Raw genomic sequence first — 23,627 nt, forward strand, 5'->3', positions numbered from 1 at the left:
AATATGAACCTGGTCATCAATACAACATTCATTTCAGGCAAACCCACAGCACCTGAGCTGCCATTCACCTTTAGTTCGGTTACTGCTTCCGAGATTACAGTGTCTTGGATGCCACCAAAGGACGATGGTGGAAGCAGGATTACAAACTACACCGTTGAAAGGCAAGAAGAGGATCGAGACTACTGGCATTCGGTTGCTGAGTGCAAAGACTTGAGCGCGACTGCAACGTCGCTTAAAAAGGGAAAGAACTACTTATTCAGAGTCAAGTACGTTTAGGATTTGTTATCTTACTTAAATATGAGTATGCTGCTTAATAAAATTGCCATGTATTTATAGGGCTAATAACAAATACGGAGCCAGCACTTGGACTGTAAGCGACACTCCATGCGAAGCAAAGAACCAATACGAGTGCGCATCTGCACCAGGACAACCACAAGTGACTGGTGTATCAAGAGATGCCATGACCGTATTCTGGAACGTACCTGAAGACGATGGTGGTGCTATTATTTCAAACTACATTCTGGAGAAACGATCTCGCACCAAGAAGAAGTGGTCCAAAGCTACCACTGATGAAATTGGTGGTAATCAATACCGAGTTCGAGGGCTAAGAGAAGGCCACGAGTACATGTTCCGAGTTGCTGCAGTGAACGCTGCAGGACAGAGCGAGTTTTCTCAACCAAGTGACTTAATTTTAGCAAGCGCTGCAATTTCTCCGCCTGGACCACCATTCCCAAGCGTCAAAGACACAACGAAAAATGCTGTATCGCTCGCATGGAAAGTTCCAGATAGCGATGGTGGCTCTAAGGTCAAGGGATACCACGTTGAGATGCGGGTGGCTGATTCCGAGGATTGGGTAAAGGCCACAAAACATGATCAGCGCTCCTGTGAGTTTGTTGTGCCGGATCTCGTCGAAGGAAAACAATACTATTTCCGAGTTGTCGCGTTAAATGCTGCTGGACAAGGAGAGCCTGGCTACATTGCCGAAGCCGTAACAATTCAGGAAAAACAAGATCTTCCAGAAATTACTCTCGATGCGTCTTTGAAAGACAAGATTGTTGTAAAGGCTGGCGGAGTTATTAAAATTCCGTTGTACGTTAGTGGCAGACCACAACCGACTGTAGCATGGGAGAAAGATGGAAAAGATCTTCCAGAAGAAGCCAGAGTAGGAGAAGCAGGAGGTAGCCGAGATCTCGTCATCCGAAACTGTCAGAGACAACACTCTGGAAAATACACTGTCATCGCAAGCAACGCTGCAGGAGAAAAGCGTTTGGATGTTGAGGTTCTTGTTCAGGACGTACCAGGAGTCTGTGGAGGTCCTATTGAACCAACCAATGTCACACGTGACACAGTTGGATTTTCGTGGTCTCCTCCAAAGGACGATGGCGGGTGTACTATTACAAACTATGTGCTTGAGAAACGGGAATCGTCACGACGATCATGGACTAGAGTTTCAATGACTGTGACACGAACGTCTGCTGTCGTGCAAGGTCTTATTGAAGGCGAGTCCTACATGTTCAGGGTATCGGCCGAAAACATTCTCGGAGTTGGTCCAGGTATTGAGACATCAGTACCTATTACCGCCAGGGATCCAGTTTCGGAGCCCGGCAGGCCAGAGGAACTTCGTGTCACTGACGTAACTCGTAGCACCGTGAGCCTTGCATGGAAGCCACCAAAGTCCGACGGTGGTTTGCCGATCTCAGAATATCTCGTTGAGAAACGGTTGGTTGGACAAGAACGACAATCACCAGCTACGGAAAAGATGGTACGGGACACTGAGGTTACTCTGGAAGGATTTAATGAAGGCGACAACTACGAGTTCAGAGTAATTGCAAAGAACGATCGAGGTACCGGCCCTCCTTCATTCCCAACAAAACCTGTTGTATGTCGAGACATCATTGAACCACCAACTCTGAAAATTGATGCAAGAGAGAAAGTTATTGTTAGGGTTGATGAGCCTTACCGTATCTTGGCTAAGATTTCAGGACGACCGGTACCTACTGTTACATGGGAACAAGATGGCAACACGGTTCAAACCGACGCAAGATTCCAAATCAAGACAACTCCAACTTCAAGCGCCCTTGAAGTACACAAAGGAATGCGAAAAGATAGTGGGCTTTACAAAGTTACAGTTCAAAATGAAGGTGGCCAACGAGATGTTAAGGTTATTCTAGCAGTTGTAGATAAACCTACACCACCACGTGAACTTGAGGTTAAAGAGGTTACGCGTGAACATGTGATTTTATCATGGAGAACACCTGAAGATGATGGCGGCTCTGAACTCCTCAATTACGTTATTGAGAAGCGGGACATCTCTCGCATGATGTGGACTACTGTCAACTCTACGAGCCTAAAAACAGATTTCCGCGTTAACAAGTTAACGGAAGGTTCAGAGTACGTGTTCCGAGTCATGGCAGAGAACGACCAAGGTTGTTCTATTCCAGCTGAGACCCAAGGCGTTGTAGTGAAGGACCGATACCGTGTTCCAGATGCACCCGATGCTCTAACCATCAAGGAGGTACGAAAGGAATCAGCCGGTCTGTCCTGGAGCAAGCCATACGACGGTGGAAAAGCCATCTTCAATTACGTTGTTGAAAAGCGTGAACTGAAGAGCGAGCGATGGGTTCGTGTCACTAAGGAACTGATTAACGAAACTAGATACACAGTTACCGGACTTTACGAAGGCAATGAATACGAATTCAGAGTAGCTGCTGAAAACAGCGTCGGAATTGGTGCAAAATGTCTTCCATCTAAGCAAATCAAGGCTGAGAACCCAGTATCTCCACCTGGACCAGCAGTCAACCCACACGTTAAGGGTATTTCGAAGAACACTGTCACTGTTACTTGGCAAAAGCCTCGTCATGACGGCGGTGCACCAGTGCTTGGGTATATTGTGGAAACACAAAAGGCTGGTAGCGAAGCTTGGAAGATTTGGTGCACGCAAGAAACACAAAAGACGACAAGTTACATTATTCCTGATTTGACCGAAAACTACGAATACAGAGTTCGAGTTACAGCTGTAAACAAAGCTGGTCTCAGTGAGCCTGTTATGGTCAAAGGAACTGTTGTCGTGAAGGAGAGACAAGAAGCGCCAGAGATCGAAGTTCAAGCAAGCATGTCTCGAGAGCAAATCATCAAATCAGGATTGCCTTTGAGTTTGAGCGCCATCGTTCGTGGAAATCCGTTCCCAACTATTACTTGGAGCAAGAACGATGAAGTGATTCCGGCTACAAATGAACGATTTGAGCGTTCCGTTAAGCATGGCATTGTCAATATACAAACGGAAGCTTCAGCTCGATCGGACAGTGGGCGCTATTCATTAACTGTTGAAAACGGAGCTGGAAAGAAAACTGCATCTGTCATTGTCAATGTTTTAGACACACCAAACGCCGTATCGCACATTCGAATCAGTGAAATAAGGTCCGACTCGTGCTACCTTAAATGGAAAGCACCGTCAGACAACGGTGGTGCGGTCGTCTCAAGCTACAAGGTTGAACGATATAACGTGGAATCCCAAGTGTGGAAGCCAGTAGCAATGGCAGCCAAGAAGACCAGCTTGATGGTGAAGTACCTGACAGAGGGTCATCACTACAAGTTCCGAATTGCAGCAGAAAACCAGTTTGGCCTCGGTCCAAATATCGACTCTGACGAAATCCTTGCGAGAGACCCAATTCACACACCAGGCCCACCAAAGAATTTGGAAATATCAGACATTGATAAAACCGCAATCACTGTTTCATGGATGAAACCAGACAGAAATGGTGGGGCAGCGGTCAGTGGCTACATTGTTGACTTCACTGAGCTTGGTAACGAAAAGGATATTGATGACAAGCGTAAGGCAGGCATCAATATTGACACAACCGGTGAAGAATGGACCAATTTCAAGACTGTAACAGAAACATCATGCACTGTAACTGATCTTAAAGAAGGTGTGTTGTACAAGCTACGAGTTCGTGCCATCAACGAAGCAGGCGAGAGCCGACCAGACCATACTGTGCCGGTTGCCCCAAGACAGAAGTTGTCGTCTCCATCGATTGAAATCGACGTTAAGACTCTGGAAGGTTTGACTGTAAGAGCAGGAAGCACACTCCGCATTCCCGCAACGATACACGGCGTGCCCGTACCTACAGTACAGTGGAGCACTGCTGATGGAAACGTTGTGGTAACAGATGAACGCATAACATGCGACACTGACAACGTATCAACACTTCTTACTATAAGAAGTTCTTTGAGATCAGACACGCAAGAATACACGTTGACAGTGAAGAACGATGCTGGAACAAAATCCGCAGCCGTTCACGTAACTGTTTTGGACAAACCAGCAATGCCAATCGGACCGATGAACATTCTCGAAATGACACCAGAATACGCCATCATTTCTTGGAATCCACCGAAGGACGACGGTGGCTCACCAATAACAAACTATGTTGTTGAAAAGAAAGACACTTCTAAACAAACATGGGGAGTTGTGAGTTCGAAGAGCACAAGAAACAAATGTAAAGTGCCGCGTCTTATATCAGGAAAGGAATATCTCTTCCGTGTCAGCGCAGAAAACAAGCACGGAGTCAGCGATGCTCTTGAATCGAAACCAGAGGTAGCTAAACACACATTTGATGTTCCGGATTCTCCAGGCGTTCCAGAAGCCAGCGAAATCACAGAGACTGGATGCACCTTGCATTGGTCGGCACCGGCTAGTGATGGCGGAAGCACAATTCTTGGTTACACTGTCGAAAGACTGGACAAGGAGAGTGGGCGATGGGCTAAAGTCACACATGATCCTTTACTTGGATTCACAATGCGGGTTAAAGGTTTATTTGAAGGAAGACTATATGCCTTCCGTGTTACTGCTGAGAACCACGCTGGAATGAGCAAACCCTCTGAACAATCTCCATTTATTAAAGCATTGCGACCCATGACAACCCCGGGAGCTCCAATCAACCCCAAGGTTGCTGATCACGATTGTTCGTCAGCAACATTGACTTGGAACAAACCACTTAAAGATGGCGGTAGTGCTATCACCGGATATTACGTTGAGTGCCAACGTATGGATATAAAGCAGTCGGCTGATGACCAGTCGGCCAAGGAATGGGCACGAATCAATACTAAACTGATTGAAAAATGCGAATTCCGCGCACCAGGCTTGAAAGAAAACATTGAGTACAAGTTCCGAGTTCTTGCAGTGAATGAGGTTGGCGAAGGCGAGCCTCGCGACATCCCAGAATCTACAATCATTAAGGATGTTTTAGAAGAGCCAGAAATTGATCTCGATGCGTTCATGATGTCCACAGTCACCTACAGAGTTGGACAAACTGTGAAGTTGACCGCTCGAATTAAAGGACGTCCCGTACCAGAGGTAGAGTGGCTTAAGGATGGCCATGCTGTTGATTTGAACAGATACAATGTTCAACGTACAGCAATTGGAACAGAACTTACCGGTAAAGAATCGGAGCGTTCCGACAGTGGTGTTTACACTCTGAAAGCCAAGAACTCAGCTGGCGAAAAATCAGTAAAGATTAATGTCAATGTTCTTGACAAGCCAGGAATGTGCCGTAATCTAAAAACCAGTTACATCACCAAGAACTCGTGTGTACTGTCTTGGGACAACCCAGAAGATAATGGCGGCACAGACATCATAAACTTTATCCTTGAAATCAAAGAGCCGACTCTTCCCGGATTCTCATCCTTCGGATGGACGATTGTCAGCTCTGAAGGAACAAAGAAAATGATCAAATGCACCATCGTGGAGAACCATGAGTATTTCTTCCGAGTATCCGCAGAAAACAAGTGTGGTGTTGGTCCAAGCCTAGAACTGAAATCTCCTATTACTGCAACGGATCCTGCACAGGTCCCACAATCACCAAGAGACATTAAAGTAATCACAACCACAAAGAACACCGTTGAATTGGGTTGGAGCAAGCCGGATTGGAACGGTGGAAGCCCCATTATCTCATACCAAATAGTTGTGATGAAACGGGGTACAAAAGATTGGAAAGAAGTGGAAACAAACAAGAATGAATGCCAATGGAAACTTACCGACCTTGAAGAAGACGCGCAATACAGATTTGGAGTGATGGCACGAAACAAGGCTGGTGTAAGCCAAGTGTGTGTCACAAAAGATTACGTGACGGTTTGTGAAGATGTCATTATGCCAACCGTCAAGATTCTGACAACACAAACTAAGGGCGAGATTCTTGTACGCGCTGGAACTGATTTGATTATCCGTGCCTCGATGGCTGGCCGACCCGCACCAGATGCAGTGTGGAAATTAGGTGATGTTGATCTTTTCAAAGTTGCCCGTACCAGCATCAAATCTACCGAAGATGAAACACGTCTTACTATTTCGAACGCGACCCGTGCCGACTGCGGCCACTACGTTGTTTCGGCTAGTAATAGGATTGGAAGTGACAGTGCAAGCGCCCAAGTTAATGTCCTTGACAAACCAGGACCTTGCGTTGGCCCGATTAAGATCATTTCACTGAACAAAGACCGTTGTACAGTTGCATGGGAACCACCGACGGATAATGGCGGTTCTGAAATTACCAACTACCAGCTTGAAAAGTGCGAGACGAGAAGGATGGTTTGGTCAGTGGTCACTGCCTCCGTAACAGCATGTGCATACCCAGTGCCACGACTCCTTGAGGGCAACGAGTACATTTTCCGAGTGAAGGCAGAAAACAAGATGGGTGTCAGCCAAGCAATTGAATCCTCACCCGTTGTTGCGAAGAGTCCGTATGACAAACCAGGAGCACCAGACGTTCCTGAAATAACTAAGATCGGAAATGGAACAGCTACTGTAGCATGGAAAGCACCTGAAAAGGATGGCGGAAGAGACATCTCCGGCTACTATCTTGAAAAGCGTGAGAAGAAGGGTGTGCGATGGTCGCCTTGCAATACCAAGTCCACCATGGAACGCCGCCTTAATGTGGTTGGTTTATCTAATGGATACGACTACCAATTCCGAGTTGCAGCCGAAAACGAGATGGGCGTCGGTCAACCAAGCGAACCAAGCAAGATGGTCACAATAAAAGAACCTACCGAAGTACCTGGACCACCATCTAATCCAAAGGTCGTTGATACCACAAAGACCTCCGTCACACTGAAGTGGGCTGCACCTGCTTACGACGGTGGTACACGAATCCTTGGATACGTGGTTGAATCCAGTGTCGAGGGTCTTGACGACTGGAGAAAATGCAACGTTGGTGTGGGCACACCTAAGACTACGGAGTTTGTTGTAACCGGATTGCGTCAAGAACAAACTTACGTTTTCCGAGTTGCTGCCGTCAACGAAGTCGGGCAAGGAAAATATGAAAGCGTTCCTGGTGCAGTAAAACCAGTTGAGATTTTGGAAGAACCCGAAATTGATCTGGATGCAGATATGCGCAAAAATATTGAAATTAAGGCTGGGTCAACTCTTAGACTCTTAGCCAACATCAGAGGACGTCCTAAGCCCAGTGTTAAGTGGACCAAGCAAGGAGCTACTTTATCGCGTCGTGCAGATGTTGATGTTACAGATTTGAAGACGACATTGGTAGTACCTGACAGCACTCGTGAAGATACCGGCAAATACACCTTAACAGCATCAAACGCAAAGGGCTCAAAATCCATCAATATCAACGTGAAAGTATTGAATACACCTGGACCAGTCAGCAACATTATTGTTAAAGACATCAAGGCAACATCGGCTCAAATATCTTGGACACCACCTGATCTGGATGGCGGCTCCGAAATCATCAACTATGTTGTTGAACTTAAGGAGTCCGACAAGAAGACGTGGTCCGTAGCAACAACTGAATGCCCAAAGACAGCATTCCGTGTTACCAAGCTCGTTGAAGGCAAAGACTACTACTTCAGGATCAAAGCCGAAAACAAATACGGAGTTGGCGTTCCTGCTGAAATCCCGAAACCTGTAAGAGCACGTCATCCAATAACTGAACCAGGTCCAGTCAATAAGTTGAAAATAACTGATGTTACAAAATCAACTGTTACCTTGACTTGGGTTCAACCAGACCATACCGGAGGAAGCAAGATCACTGGTTATGTTATTGAGCATCAAGGAGAAGGATCAACCAACTGGTCAGAGTACAGAACTGTATCTGACACGACAGTGAGCGTGGTAAACTTGTCAAGTAAGAAATACAAGTTCCAGGTTAAGGCAAGAAATGAAGAACTTTCAGGTCCTCCGAGAGAGACAGATGTTGTGGATGTAAAGGAACCAGCTGAAGCTCCAAAAATTACGATTCCAAAGGAAGTCAAGGTTCGATCAGGCAAGAAACTGGTCGTGGAAGCTGGAATTACCGGCAAACCTCATCCCGTAACTTACTGGATGCGAAAGGGTGTTGAGTTGGTGGAAAGTGAGAAGTTATTGATACAGAAAACATCATCGACCGTATCACTCACTATTCCGAAGGCCGAACGACATCATTCTGATGAATACATTATAAGAGCCGAGAACGCTCATGGAAAGAAACAAGGAACCGTCAAAGTTGAGGTTCTGGATAGACCAGCACCTCCAACCGGACCTGTTGAATTCAAAGACATCAACATCGACACTGTTACTCTACTCTGGAGCGCCCCCGAAGACGATGGAGGTTGCCCAATCACAAATTATATTGTAGAACAATCGGAGGCAGATCACCCTGGTTTCAAAGTGATCAGCAGCACCGTATCAAGAACAACATTAAGAGTCGGAAAACTAAACAAGGATTCCGAATACGTGTTCCGAATCAAGGCTGAAAACAAATGTGGAGTAAGTGATGTACTTTCCTCTGCTATGGTTAAGGCAACATATCCATTCACGGTACCAGGAGTTCCATGTAATCTGGACGTGGTTAAGATCGGAAAAGAATCCGTGACTCTATCATGGGACGTTCCAGAAGTCGATGGTGGCAATCCAGTGCGCGGTTACAACATTGAGAAGAAAGAGCTAAACAGTCTTTTGTGGACACCTGTAAACAAATCTCTTGTAAAACGACGTGAAGTCGTAGATAACACTTTGCTTGAGGGTATTGAGTATCAGTTCCGAGTTCAAGCATGCAATACTGCTGGAGCTGGCGCTTTCTGCAAGCCGACCGAACCACAAGTTGCAAGAGATCAATGTGATGCACCAGGCAAGCCTGATGTCATTGATGTCACTGACACAACTGTTGAGCTCGGATGGACAGCTCCTCGAAGCGATGGCGGATCGAAGATTGCAGGATACATCATTGAAAAGCAAAAGCTACCAAGTGAAAAATGGGTGCGCCATATTACAACCAGAGGGCCACAAACTGCTGTGGTTTTGGAAAACCTGGACGAAGGGGAAAGGTATTGTTTCCGCATCATTGCCAAAACGGCAGTCGTTGTGTCGAAGCCATCGGAACCAACAGATGCCACCCTTGTGCGACAAGCCATTGCAGCACCTGGCATTGTACTCGATGCATCTTGCAAAGATTTGCTCGAAGTAAGAGCAGGGCAAGATATTGTAATCGAAGCTACAATTGCCGGTAAGCCAAAACCAACCGCTGTGTGGAACCGTGCTGGTGGAGAACAAATCAAACCTACAAGCGATGGGTCGATTGTGGTCGAGAATGTGCTCAACCAGTCCAGGCTTATAATTCGAAGTTGCAAGCGATCAGATGCTGGCAGCTACGTGTTAACTTTAGAAAACACAAGCGGATCTACTTCAGCCACTGCGAAAGTTCGAGTTCTTGACGTTCCTGGAATGCCAGAAGGTCCAGCCAAGTTTTCCAACGTTCTTGCAGATCGACTTAAGCTTACATGGTCTCCACCCCTTGAGGATGGTGGGGCAGCTATCACTAACTACGTCGTTGAACGCCGTGAAACATCTCGTCCAACTTGGGCAATGGTCAGTGGCAGTGCGCAGAGCACCGAATTGAGCGTGCAGAAGCTCATACAAAATCACGAATACGAGTTCAGGATTTCTGCAGAGAATAAATATGGAATCGGGCAAGCTTTGGTTACTCAGCCAGTTGTTGCAAAGAATCCATTCACTGTACCATCTGCTGCCGAACCACCGATTGTGTCTAATGCAACGAAAGAAGGCATGACTGTCGCATGGAAGTCACCATCTGATGACGGTGGCAAACCAATCAGTGGTTACTACCTGGAAAAGCGTGAGACTAAGGCTGTACAGTGGGCTAAAGTGAACCGACGACCAGTTTCGGATCGTTCCATCAAAGTAACTGGACTTATTGAATGTGCAGAGTATGAATTCCGGGTAGCTGCAGAAAATGCGGCAGGCATTGGAGCATTTAGTGCACCATCAACGCCAGCAACCGCCGACGATCCTAAGTACCCACCAGGTCCTCCAGCTTTCCCTAAAGTCATCGACACAACTCGAAGCACTGTCGAACTTTCTTGGGGCAAGCCAGCTTATGACGGAGATTCACCGATCACAGGTTATGTTGTGGAAATGGCAAACCCGGAAAGTCCCGACAAGTTCGACCGCGTCGCAACCACACATATCACCAAGTACACAATGACCAGCTTATCAGATGGACGAGAATACCGATTCAGGATCAAGGCGGTAAACACTATTGGTGAGTCGGAAGCCAGCGAGGTACCTGGAAGCGTTGCTCCTAAGGATATTTTGGAACCTCCAGCAATTGATCTGGATGTTTCAATGATGAAAGCGTTGGTCATCCGAGCTGGAAACACAATTCGCTTGTACTGTGGACTGAAAGGACGTCCTGCACCACGTGCGAGCTGGGCCAAGCTTGGAGATGAGCTTACAATGAACAGAGTTGAAGTAAAAACATCAGACTGGGACACGACATTGATGGTTCCAAACTGCAATAGGGACGACTCTGGAAAGTACATCCTGAACGTTGAAAACACCAGCGGTACTAAATCTGCAACCGTTATTGTTCGCGTTCAAGACACACCGGGGGCACCTGGACCAATTGTGTTCAAAGAAGTGACTTTGGAATCTGTTTCTATGGCATGGGAAGCTCCAAACAACGATGGCGGTTCTGTTATCACAGGATATGTCGTGGAGAAACGAGAGTCCACACGAAAAGCTTGGGCGACAGTCACTGCTCAGTGCTCGCGAACGTCATGGACTATTAACAAGTTGGAAGCTGGAAAGAGCTATTTCTTTAGGTAAGTCCCTTAAACCTTTGAAATATTTTTAAGACTTTACTACGTGCATATTCTTATATTGTGTTGTTTTAGGGTCATGGCTGAAAACGAGTACGGTGTTGGTGTTCCATACGAGACTCCTGAACCAGTAAAGGTTACACAAGAACCTGGACCTGTTCAACGATTAGAGGTTGTTGAGACGACCAAGTCAAGTGCCACTCTTAACTGGTTGAAGCCAAACCACGATGGAGGAAGTCGGTTGATTGGATACATCGTTGAAATAGCGCCAAAGGATACCGATGACTGGGACGTTGCTGCTGAAGATGTGAAAGTGCTCAGCTACAAGGTACTGTAACGATTCTTGTTTGATCACTTGCTCGGTGCAGCTGGCTTGATTTACATCATTTATTGTTATAGATTACCGGTCTAAGCGACGGCAAGGAATATTCTATTCGAGTATCTGCTAAAAACCAAGCAGGAACTGGGCAACCAAGAGAAAGAAACCTTGTTGCCAGAGATGAGGTGAGCCTTTGTTTATTCTGTTACGGTTTGGTTACCATGTACAGTCTTTTAAATCGATTTATATAAACAGACAACTCTTCCATCCTTTGATTTGACTGAACTACCAAACATGACTTTCTTCGCACGAGAGGGAACGTCAGCCAAGTTGAAGCTTCCAGTACAAGGCGCTCCAAAACCTGAGATTAAATGGTCAAAGGACGACGAAGACTTGAAACAGGACACCAGGGTTTCCGTTGAAGACACACAGATATCAACTGTTGTCGTCATCAAGGAAGTGAGAAAAGTGGACGCGGGAAAATACTCAGTGGCCGCCACTAACGTTGTTGGGAAGAAGACCGCCATCATTAAGGTTGTTGTGGTTGGAAAACCAGGAGTTCCTCATGGCCCGCTTCAAATCAGCGACTTAACTGCTGAACATGCAACGCTAACTTGGAATGCGCCTAAAGACACTGGAGGTAATGTACCGACAAACAATATTAATACAACATAACTATGTAGTTTTACCAATGCTTACATTTTATCCAAAGGTTCGGAAATCACCAACTACATTGTTGAGAAGCGTGATATCGCGACTGGTACATGGTCGCTTGTGACGTCATCAATCGCCCGACCGACATGCCGTGCATCCGGTTTGATTGGTGGCAACGAATACACCTTCCGAGTAATGGCAGAGAACCGATTCGGTGTCAGTTCACCATTGCTATCCGAGACCGTTGTTGCAAAATACCCATTCAGTAAGAAACGCAGTCTATTTACATTCCACTTCACTTATGGTCCATATCTTTATTCGATTATGTTTTCTTTAGATGTACCTTACGCTCCAGCCGCACCAGAAGTAACGTTATGTAAGCGCGACTCAATGATGGTACAGTGGAAACCACCAAGAAAGGATGGTGGTTCTCCAGTTACTGGATACATTGTAGAAATCAAGGAACGCAACTCTATTCTGTGGAAGAACTTGTGCAAAACTCACACAACAGGTAATGCACTGCGCCATCCCTCTAAATGCACTACCAAATTGCAATCGTGTATTTTGACAAATCACATTTTCTACATAGAATGTCGAGCCTTGAACCTTAACGAAGGGTTGGAGTATCAGTTCCGTGTATATGCATTGAACCAAGCTGGACAATCCGAACCTTCTGACGCATCTGCTGTTAAATATGCCCTTGATCCTGTTGGTAAGTACAAAAGATATTACCTACAAAGTACATGGTAACACCCGTGTTATAACGACTATCGTTGCGTGTTCAAGGCCTGTTTTCCAATTTGATGATAATCATAAACCTTGTACTTCAGGGCCACCATGTCGACCAATCGTTTACGATTCAACCAACGAGAGTATTTCTGTTCGTTGGGAAGCACCAAAGTTCGATGGCGGGCACCGCATTGTAGGTTACGACGTTGAGCGTTTGAATCTGCCTGGAAAGAACTGGGTTCGATGCAATGTTGGAAATATATCAGCAACAAATTTCGAAGTTACAAATCTTACACCGGGCAGTAGATACGACTTCCGTGTACGCGCTAAAAATTCCGCGGGATCCGTTTCTGAACCGTCAGAGACAACAGGAGCCACCGTATGCAAAGAGGAATATGGTAAATTTGAGAATTCACTAATAGTTGCCAAACAATTTTAAGGTCACTTTTAAACTAATGTTTCTATGTTTGCAGAACCTGCGAGTGTCTCACTGGATTTGGCTCTAATGGACGGTTTAGTTGTTCGTGCTGGTGAAGACGTACAGCTTCACGGAATAACTGAAGGCAAACCGCTACCAAAAGGTTTGTGTAATATAAATATGTCAGTATCGTGTTTAACATTACATTCCGGTTACAGTAACTTGGTCATTAAACGAGAAGGAGCTCAGAGATACTGATGACATCAAGATAGAGAGATCAATTGCCCAAGCAACGCTCACAATTAAGAATGTCAGATTGGTCAATGGTGGAAATTACACAGTCACCGCTTCAAACCATTATGGATCAAAGTCAGCAACTTGTCGCGTACAAGTACTTGGTAAGTGGAATAAATCTGTTTGTTTGTTTCATATTATAACACAGATCATTATGCTATCCATTTCGTGCAGACAAACCTGGAGCCGTTACCGCACCTGTTAAGATCACCGGAATGACTGCAGCCAAATGCAAGCTTTCCTGGGGAGCGCCACAAAACAACGGTGGAAGCACAATCACTAATTACGTTGTGGAAAAGAGAGAAACCAGCCGTCTGTTATGGACTTCGGTATGTGCCACGCTATCTGCTGTGCACTTGTGCCTATATTTAAATATAACTTATCCCCATGATACAGCACAAGCAATCTCCGTATTGGCAGACGCGTATAGCCTTTTTTTGTTACTGCTAGGAAGTGTTTAGCTTAGCTTAGAATGAGCCTGTAGTTTATAAAACTGATACTTGATAACAGGTTGGAGACGCTGGTATGCATTGCGAAATGAACTGCCAGAAGCTCATCACAGGCAACGAGTATATCTTCCGAGTATCTGCTCAGAATAAATACGGAGTTGGCCCGCCCACCGAATCGCAAGCAGTTGTATGCAAAAATCCATTCGGTAAGTTACAGTTTTAGCAGTTATAAAACAGTTTTTAGGTAACATGTTAGAAAATTTATTTAACTTTTGTGTACAGATGCACCAGGCGCTCCTGGCAAGCCAACCGTTACTAAGTCTACAAAGACCACCATGACTGTGACCTGGGACAGACCAGAGTCGGACGGCGGTAGTGAGATTCTTGGATATTATTTGGAACGCCATCACAAGAAAGGATTGAAGTGGATTAGGTAATTTAAAATGATTCTATAGGGTTACAGTTATAGACAGCTGCATCAGTTACTTAATATATCGTTGTTGATTTAGATGCAACCACGAACCGATTCGGGAAAACAGACACAGGGTAACTGGACTCACAGAAGATTATGAGTACGAATACAGAGTATCCGCTGAAAACAAGGGAGGCGTTGGACCATTGAGTGATGTATCTTGTACCACAATAGCCAGGGATCCCATATGTAAGTTTCACACCTTGGTATTATATAACGTTTCTAGAAGATGTTACGTAACCACAACTGTCTGGAATTCCCATTAGGGAATCAGATATAAAGCGCTTTCGAAACTATTCTAATAACATTGTCATTGTTTCCATATAGTTAAAGGTCTCGAGACAGCTTTGTGGTCGGTTCATATTTTTGCTTCAAAACATTAGCCATGCAGCAGGTAGCTAATTCAAGGTTAGAGAAACATAACGTTAGAACTTCAGTTTCGTATTCTAAGAATGAAAATCGTCGAAAATGGAATAACGATCTTAACGAAGCGAATAAAGCTTTAGAATTAAATAAGCTTGTTTCAGAAGATGCCAACAACTTTTTTCATTCAGCACTTCCTAAATCACAAAGGTCTAGCTCTTATAGTCGAGTTGAGAGCTTGGGGCGAAGTGCTGGAATGTATAATGTTCGTTCATCCTCACTAGATAGGTTTCCATACCTTAAAACTTATAGAGAAGACTGTAAAGGTAGGAATGTTCAGTTCAAAGCAGAAAACTATTTCAACCAGAATATCCATTCCAAGTTTGATCGCAATAGGCGAGCAACAGGCAGAAATTCGCAAGACTTTAAGTGGGTACAAGAAGCACAGCAGCTTACCAGGTCTATTAAGAACCGAACAAAGGAAACAGAACAGCTGGAGATACAGACTGGAGAAAGGAATGTAACCGTAGGAAAGAACGGCGAGAAAACAAGAAATGTTACTGTAAGTTTCGGGAGGTAATAACAACCAAAATGTCTTTAACAATTCCTGTCTTTTTCAGACGAACCAGGTGTACCGGGCGCCCCACGAGTCACTGATACCACGAAAACTTCGATCAGCTTGGCTTGGTCCAAACCAACACATGACGGTGGAGCTCCAGTGTCCGGTTACGTGGTCGAGATGGCTAAGGAAGATGGCGACGATTTCGAAGTTGTCAGTGGAGCTCAACCCATTGGATCGCCAGAGTTTGTGGTCACTAGCTTGATGTCCGACTTAAAGTACAAGTACGTACTGAAACTGTGTTTTTTGCTGGCAGTTAGGTGGTATCAGTTCGTCAACTGAAATATCTTGCCGCTGAACAAATATGCAGTGACGTTACACGCACGCAACCATACGGAATTTCAATTATCGCCACATGCCCATTCAATACACATATTGTATATGGAGCCAATAATTTTTTTTCCAATGGCCTATCAATCTCTCGCTTCAAATATCTCTGTTGTTTAGGTTCCGTGTACGAGCCGTTAACGAAGCCGGCAAATCGGAGCCAAGTTCGGAAACCGAGGCCACTAACCCGGTTGAGATCATTGAGCCGCCAGCTTATGAATTAGACGCTGATATGAAACAAGCACTCACAGTAAGATCCGGAGGTTCTATTCGATTATTCGTAACTATTAAAGGACGACCAACACCGACTGCCACTTGGACTAAGGAGGGCGGTTTGGACACAGATAGAACAGACATTGATACAACTTCGTCATACAGGTACGTTGTAAAGAATTATTTATAAATGTTAGTTTTGAGGCATGAAACCGAATTCTAATTACCAATATCATCTTTTTGTAGCCTTCTTGTGGTAAATAATTGCAACCGACACGACGCTGGAAAATACGAGTTGGTGATCGAAAACACAGCTGGTTCAAAGGTTGTTGCTGTGAATGTTAAGGTTTTGGATTCACCAGGGCCAGTACAGAATCTTGGAGTTCAAGATGTAAGTTTCATTCCCTTTAATTACCATCATACACCTAAGTACTTTTTTTAAGTCGAACTTTGTATTGTAGGTGACACGAAGCACTGCCTTTATAATGTGGGATACACCCAAATCTGATGGCGGCGCAGTTGTCTCAAACTACATCGTTGAGAGGCGCTTGTCGACAAGAAAAGCGTGGACCACGGTATCGACTGAAGTAAACCGCGAGTCCTACAAAGTCACAGGACTCCAAGAAGGCGAGCAATACTTCTTCCGTGTGCTTGCTGAGAACAAATACGGAATTGGCGAGCCTGCTGAGACCCGCGAGGTCGCTAAAACAGCAGAGGTTCCAGGAGCTCCCAAATCATTGGACTTGACCGACATCAGCAAAACGACTGCGTCCTTGGTGTGGACCAAGCCAGACTCTGATGGAGGAAGTCCTATCACTTCATACTTGCTTGAGCTTCAACGTGTTGGAATGGAAACCTGGATTACTAAATCTACTACAAGCGCAATGAAGTATGTATTCTTGTATAGTTTCCGTTATTACTTCTATTATTATGGTATTAACGGTTTATAATTTTACTCTTAGGGCAACCATCAACGATTTGAACGAAGGAGCCGAATACAATTTCCGAGTTCGAGCTAAAAATACGATCGGTGCTGGCGAACCTACCCAGACGTTGCATTCAGTTGTTGCGAAGGACGATATTATCAAACCAGGAGTTGACCTTAGAGATCTATACATGGGCACAATAACAGCTAAAGCTGGGACCAATGTCCGCATTAAAGTTCCATTGATCGGTACGTAGTGATACCTTATATAACGTGCATATGTTAAACAGCATTCAACGAGATTGTTTTACAACAGGCAAACCGTTACCTACTGCTCAGTGGAAACGAAACGAAGAAACCGTACGTGAGACACAACGTGTCAACACCGACTTGGGCGATGGTTGCACAATATTAAACATCAAGGATTGTCAACGTACTGACGCTGGAACATACGACATAGTTGTCAAAAATGCTGCTGGCAGTAAAACAGTGCCGCTTAAGGTAGAGTTTGCACTCCAGGCGAAACATTTTGTTAAACTATATATTTTTATAACATTTTTTTTATTTCAACTGTAGCTGACCGTGTTTGATCGTCCAAGCATGCCACGAGGCCCGATCGAGTTTACCAACGTAACGGCTGATGCACTAAATATGTCTTGGCAAGTACCCGAGCAAGATGGTGGCGCACAAATCAACAACTATGTCGTCATGAGTCGCGAAAAAGAAAGTGATAAATGGATAGAAATCGCTGGATCCGTGGCGAGAACTTCGCTTAAGGTGAATAGAGTGATATAAAAGGCGAGGAATCACATCGAGCAAATGGCTAAATATTATGATTTAACAGGTGGGTCGCCTCACTCGGGATCAGGAATATATTTTCAGAGTGTTTGCTGAGAATAGATTTGGTCGATCCGAACCGTTGGATTCGAAAGCAATTCTTGTAGAATATCCATTCAAACGACCCGGTATGCCTGGTCAACCTGAAGTGGCGAAATGCACACGAGATACGGTGACGCTGACTTGGGATGCGCCTACAAGTGACGGTGGTGTGTAGTTTGTTCCATATAAATTGTTTGTATAATTTCTTCGAGCCTTTTGTAAACTTTGTTAAATATTAGGTGACAAGATATTCGCCTACCATGTCGAAAAGAAAGACAGGAACGCCATTTTGTGGACACCAGCAACCAGAGCTCCTGCTAAAGACACTTCGCTCAAGGTACGCACTCCGCACCAGTGTGCTGTGGCTGTTTGGTTCATGGAGCACTTTTAATAATATTTACTTTTACCAGATCACTGCTTTGACCGAGAATTTGGAATACCAATTTCGAGTTTGCGCGGAGAATTTGGCAGGTGTTGGAAAGTTCAGTCGAGCATCTGAGTCAAACATATGCAGAGACAGCGTTGACAAGCCAGGCCGTCCAAATATTCTTGAAGTTGGACGCAATTCCGTGTCTTTGGAATGGGCCAAGCCAGAATACGATGGTGGTGCCAAGATTACTGGATACACAATTGAAAGGCGTGAACTACCAGATGGCCGATGGTTGAAATGTAACTTCAGCAATGTGATCGACACGCAGTTCAATGTTACCGGACTTACAGAAGAGAAAGATTATATTTTCCGGTTTGTAGAGACTTGCTTAATATTCCCGCTATGTTAACATTGCGTCTAAATGAAATGATTTCTTCCAGAATCTTCGCGAAGAACGCGGCCGGTGCTGTTTCTGAGGCATCAGATTTATCTGAAGCGATAACTTGCAAGGATGAAATCTCACCACCACGTGTAGAATTTGACGCAAAATTGCGTGATGTTCTCACTGTGAAAGCAGGCGACAACGTGAAGCTTGAAGCTAAGATTTCTGGTAAGATCATCTTCAATTGGTGATAGTTGGTTCAAATTGTATAAGTGTTCTAACTTTTCTTGATTACAGGCAAACCGTTCCCATCAGTCCGATGGAGCAAGGCTGGCGAGCCACTTGAGGATAGCAACTTGCTCAACATTATCAACGCAGATTCCACCAGTGTGGTTCACATACGGGACTGCAGACGTACAGATTCTGGCCAATACACTATCGACCTAAAGAACATAGCTGGCAGCAGGAGCTTGACGGTTAGCTTAAAGGTTCTTGACAGACCTGGACCTCCAGAAAACGTCACGGTTGCTGACGTCACTTCAAGTCGGGCAAAGATCACGTGGTATGCACCACGTGACGACGGTGGTGCTCACGTGACACACTACGTCATTGAAAAACGTGAAACCAGCCGCTTAGCATGGACGCTTGTATCAAACCAGGTAAATGCTTCCTTCATATTTAAATTAAACTAAACCTAGGACCTATTTAAGTACTTATTTATTGTATAGGCCGAAGGAACCAGCTTCCGAGTTTCAAACCTTTTGGAACACAATGAATACATCTTCCGAGTTATGGGCGTAAACAAGTACGGACAAGGTGAAGCAGCCGAGTCTCAACCGCTGAAGGCCGAGAACCCATTCACCTTACCTGGAAAGCCTTCCCAACCCGAAGTGTGCAATGTAACCAGGGATTCATGTGTGCTGACTTGGACTAGACCTATCACCGATGGTGGATCGGAAATCACTAACTACATTCTCGAGAAGAGAGAAAGGTATATGTCGCGATTATAAATATATTCAGACGGCTTACGTAGTTATACTAACCGGGCACCTTTTAACTATAGGAGAGGAACTCGCTGGGTTCGTGCAACAAGGAAAAACATAACTGAATGTCGTTTCCGACTGACGGGTCTTCCTGAGAATTCAGAAATTGAGTTCCGAGTTGCAGCTGAGAATGCGGCAGGCACTGGTGAACCATCTGATGCTAGTAGTTATACAACTATTGTGGATCCAATATATCCACCGGGTAAGTCTTTTGTTTCAAAACAACGCAATATTGTTTGAGGTAGTAATTACATGACTTAACGTGCGGTTGTATTCTAGGACCACCCTCGAATCCGAAAACCACCGAAACTACGCGAAAGAGTGCGACTGTTTCGTGGGGCAAACCAATGTATGACGGTGGAAGTGAAATCACAGGTTACGCAGTTCAGTATGCTGAGGTGAAGGGCGAAGTCGAGATTGAAGAGGACGCTTGGATCAAATGTCCCCTCCCAGCCCGTTATTCACTTACAGAGTACACCGTATGCGACTTGGTTGAAAACCGAGAGTATCGCCTTCGTATTGCTGCTGTTAACAACGCTGGGGTTGGAGAGTTTGCTTTGGTCGCTGGAAAGGTAGTTGCTAAAGATATCCTGATGGCTCCCGATATTGAAATTGACGCCAGTTTGCGACAAGCACTGAAGGTAATGCTATTTTCAGATTAACAGTAAAAAATCTCAATTCAAATGCTTAAAATGTATTTAATCCCGATCGTTTTTTAGGTTAAAGCTGGAAATTCGATTCGACTATTTTCAACTTACCGAGGAAGTCCCGCTCCAATGGTTACATGGAGGAAAGACGAAGGGAAATTACCTGATCTTTGCCACGTTGATACCACAGATTCAACTACTCTGTTGTTGATTGAAGATTCTACTAGGTAAGTTGTCTCGTATTAAAAAGGTACATATATGTGGTATAATTCGTTAGTCGGCCACGCGAGAAAAAAATAAGTTACATTCATTCACTTACCCAAACTATTTTGGATTTAGAAATGACAGTGGACAGTACAGCCTAGCCCTCGAAAACAGCGCTGGATCAAAAACAGTGACTGTTAATGTCGTGGTGTTGGATACTCCATCTGCACCTACAGCGCTTGCTGCAAAGGATGTTACCAAAGAGTCAGTAACTCTTACTTGGTCGCCGCCTGCTAACAATGGTGGGAGCGTGGTGCAACATTACATTGTTGAAAAGAAGGAAACAACCAAAAAAGCTTGGGCTACCGTCACAATGACTTGTGTCAGAAACACATTCAAGGTAATGATCGTTGAAATGCATTTTTCCTCCATGTTAGAGTAGACTTCTCACATTTCCAATTCGCAGGTTTTGAACCTTAATGAAGGCATGAGCTACTATTTCCGAGTTATGGCTGAGAACGAGTACGGTATTGGTGCAGCCTGTGAGACACCGGGTGCTATCAAGGCATCGGAAGTACCAAGCGCGCCAGGCAGGTTGGAGGTTACACAAACCACTTCTAACAGTGTGTCCTTGGCATGGACCAAACCAGATACCGACGGTGGAAGCAAAGTTACAGGTTTGTGCTCTCTTCCATTTTATTATATGGGGTTCATTTCTCCTGATTTACTAATCGTTAACTCTTCATAGGCTATCTTATCGAGTACAGAGAAGCCAGTGCTGAAAGCTGGAAACAAGCGGCACAGGTTAAGACAATTGCCGATACAGTAACACGATTATCGGAGGGCAAAGAGTATTACTTCAGAGTGAAAGCGCTCAACGAGAACGGCTTGGGCGACCATCGTGAAATACTACAACCTGTCGTAGTCCGTGATGAGGTAAATATTGCATTGTTGTTTAAACACATATACGATAAACATGTAGTAGCAGAATATAACCGTGTTTACTTACAGGTTGAAGCAGCTGAGATTGACATGGGAGGTCTTTCAAACCTTGCATTCTACGCAAAGAAAGGAGACGACCTTAAAGCTAAAGTCGCCCTTCGTGGAAAACCTCTACCAGTTGCAGTATGGAAGCGAGATAGCGCTGACTTGCGACAAACCAGTCGTGTTAATGTCGATGCTTTCGGAAATTATTCTTTACTTACCATTAAAGGTACGTTGGAATATACAATTACGCCCGAGTATTGTTATTTTTTGCAATGTATAAATTATACCTTTTGTTTACAGACTGCATTGTTGATGATGCTGGTGTTTACGAGATCATTGCTACGAACCCGCTTGCCAAAGTGAACGCCCAAGTTCAGATCGTAATTTACGATAAACCAGGTGCTCCTCAAGGACCTGTTCGATTCGACAAAGTCACGGCAGACTCCATTACCTTGTCATGGGAAGCTCCAAAAGTCACTGGCGGATGCCAAATATCAAGTTACATCGTTGAGAAGCGTGAAGCCACCAGTACTGTAAGTATTTCATCGTTAGCCTCGCCACTACTTTTGCTCAAACATATACAAACAAAATGTCACTCCAGGTATGGACCATGGTATCGGCTGCATGTGCACGCAACACGGTCAAAGCCACCAAGCTTGTTGCTGGAACCGAATACGTCTTCCGCATCAAAGCAGAAAATCGATTCGGTGTTGGACCAATGCTCACCTCCGAGCCTGTAACGGCACAACATCCTTACAAGACACCAGGTACACCAACTCAGCCACAGATCTGCAGAGTTACGAAAGATTCCGTCACTTTACGATGGAGCGAACCAGTCAACGATGGTGGTTCGCCGATCACTGGATATCACATGGAACACAAGGACAGGAACTCTATCTTATGGATGGTAGGCATTATTTACATTTGTTTTATTTACCAGAATGTAAAGTGTGCGATTTGAAATATTTTAACCTGTCACTTTGCAGAAAACCAACAAAACGACGATTTCGGAGACGGAATACCGCGCTAGTGGTTTGGACCAAGGCCTCGAGTACGAGTTCCGCGTGTACGCTGAAAATGCTGCTGGCATAAGCAAGGCAAGCAGGCCATCCGAGCTTGCACATTGTCGCGATCCGATTGACCCACCAGGAAAGCCAGAAGCATTGCAGGTAAAATAAGGTTCCCGGTATATGCATGGGTGATCTTGTTCAGGTAAATAACTCACACTTGTGTTTTCAGGTTGGCGGACGATATGTAACTATTGAATGGACAAAATCAATGTATGATGGTGGAAGCAAGCTGATTGGCTACAACGTCGAAAAACGCGAACTCCCAGACGGTCGATGGCTCAAGGCAAATTACGGCAACGTTTCTGAGACACATTTCAAGGTCGACGGACTTTCTGAAAACCGAAAATACGAGTTCAGAGTGTTCGCTAAGAACGCTATCGGTAAGTATACGGTTTGTGATAAAGTAACTTTTCAAAGTGCTCTATGTAAAAACATCCATTTTACAACTCTAGGCTCGGTGTCTGAACCATCCGAAATTTCGTCGCCAATTCTTTGCCGGGACGAGTTGGAGCCACCAAGTTTGGAATATGACCAGTCGCTCCGAGATACGCAGGTTGTGCGTGCTGGAGACACGGCCAAGTTTACGATCCGAGTTTACGGCAAGCCTTCTCCATCTGTGAGGTGGTGTAGAGATGGCCGGGACATTGACCAATCACCACGTGTTAAGTTCGATCATTCAACTACTCATACAACATTAACTATTGGAGATACTACAAGGAACGACACTGGTAAGCCTACATACCACTAAGTTTACTAATATACATAATATTTTAACAATCTAACCGAATGACGTTTATTTTAGGACAATATACTTTACTTCTTTCCAACGATGCCGGTGAGCGTTCTTTGGCAATCCAGCTCAAAGTGCTTGATATTCCCGGCCCAGTAAGACACTTGGCTGTTGAAGATATCACCGCCACCAAATGTACAGTGACATGGGATCCACCTTGCGCCGATGGTGGAAGCAACATCACAAACTACATTGTCGAAAAACGCCAGACGAGCCGTATCACTTGGACACAGATCGCTTCTGATATCCAAGCTAGATACATTAAAGTTGGACATTTGATGAAAGATAACGAATACATATTCAGGTAAATACAAAAATATTTTTTTAAATTTACATAGCAACTATATTTGTATAAAGCAAATCTGACATAAATAAAAAA

At 44.8% G+C, this 23,627-nt stretch overlaps 1 protein-coding gene across 2 annotated transcripts in view; it reads left to right on the top strand.

The window, feature by feature from the left end:
* Positions 1-23,627, top strand: part of con (connectin) — a gene marked incomplete in the record, with an annotated part of 129,125 nt that overhangs the window by 69,879 nt on the left and 35,619 nt on the right. For both annotated transcript variants that reach the window (XM_026835743.1, NM_001278993.1), the window contains 41 exon segments: positions 38-266; positions 337-11,097; positions 11,170-11,422; positions 11,494-11,598; positions 11,669-12,053; positions 12,126-12,332; positions 12,405-12,578; positions 12,657-12,779; positions 12,898-13,194; positions 13,270-13,377; positions 13,433-13,612; positions 13,683-13,837; positions 14,019-14,163; positions 14,240-14,390; positions 14,467-14,618; positions 15,413-15,635; positions 15,859-16,116; positions 16,198-16,342; positions 16,413-16,840; positions 16,914-17,125; positions 17,193-17,377; positions 17,453-17,653; positions 17,721-17,922; positions 17,995-18,092; positions 18,166-18,497; positions 18,566-18,735; positions 18,805-19,166; positions 19,236-19,498; positions 19,571-19,752; positions 19,830-20,191; positions 20,270-20,424; positions 20,537-20,801; positions 20,868-21,078; positions 21,150-21,337; positions 21,413-21,614; positions 21,689-21,921; positions 21,990-22,295; positions 22,375-22,557; positions 22,628-22,838; positions 22,911-23,186; positions 23,261-23,552. In XM_026835743.1, coding sequence (XP_026691544.1) covers positions 38-266; positions 337-11,097; positions 11,170-11,422; positions 11,494-11,598; positions 11,669-12,053; positions 12,126-12,332; positions 12,405-12,578; positions 12,657-12,779; positions 12,898-13,194; positions 13,270-13,377; positions 13,433-13,612; positions 13,683-13,837; positions 14,019-14,163; positions 14,240-14,390; positions 14,467-14,618; positions 15,413-15,635; positions 15,859-16,116; positions 16,198-16,342; positions 16,413-16,840; positions 16,914-17,125; positions 17,193-17,377; positions 17,453-17,653; positions 17,721-17,922; positions 17,995-18,092; positions 18,166-18,497; positions 18,566-18,735; positions 18,805-19,166; positions 19,236-19,498; positions 19,571-19,752; positions 19,830-20,191; positions 20,270-20,424; positions 20,537-20,801; positions 20,868-21,078; positions 21,150-21,337; positions 21,413-21,614; positions 21,689-21,921; positions 21,990-22,295; positions 22,375-22,557; positions 22,628-22,838; positions 22,911-23,186; positions 23,261-23,552 — 19,570 coding nt within the window.

Source organism: Ciona intestinalis, chromosome 9 (assembly GCF_000224145.3).
Source record: "Ciona intestinalis chromosome 9, KH, whole genome shotgun sequence".
Lineage (NCBI taxonomy): Eukaryota > Metazoa > Chordata > Ascidiacea > Phlebobranchia > Cionidae > Ciona > Ciona intestinalis.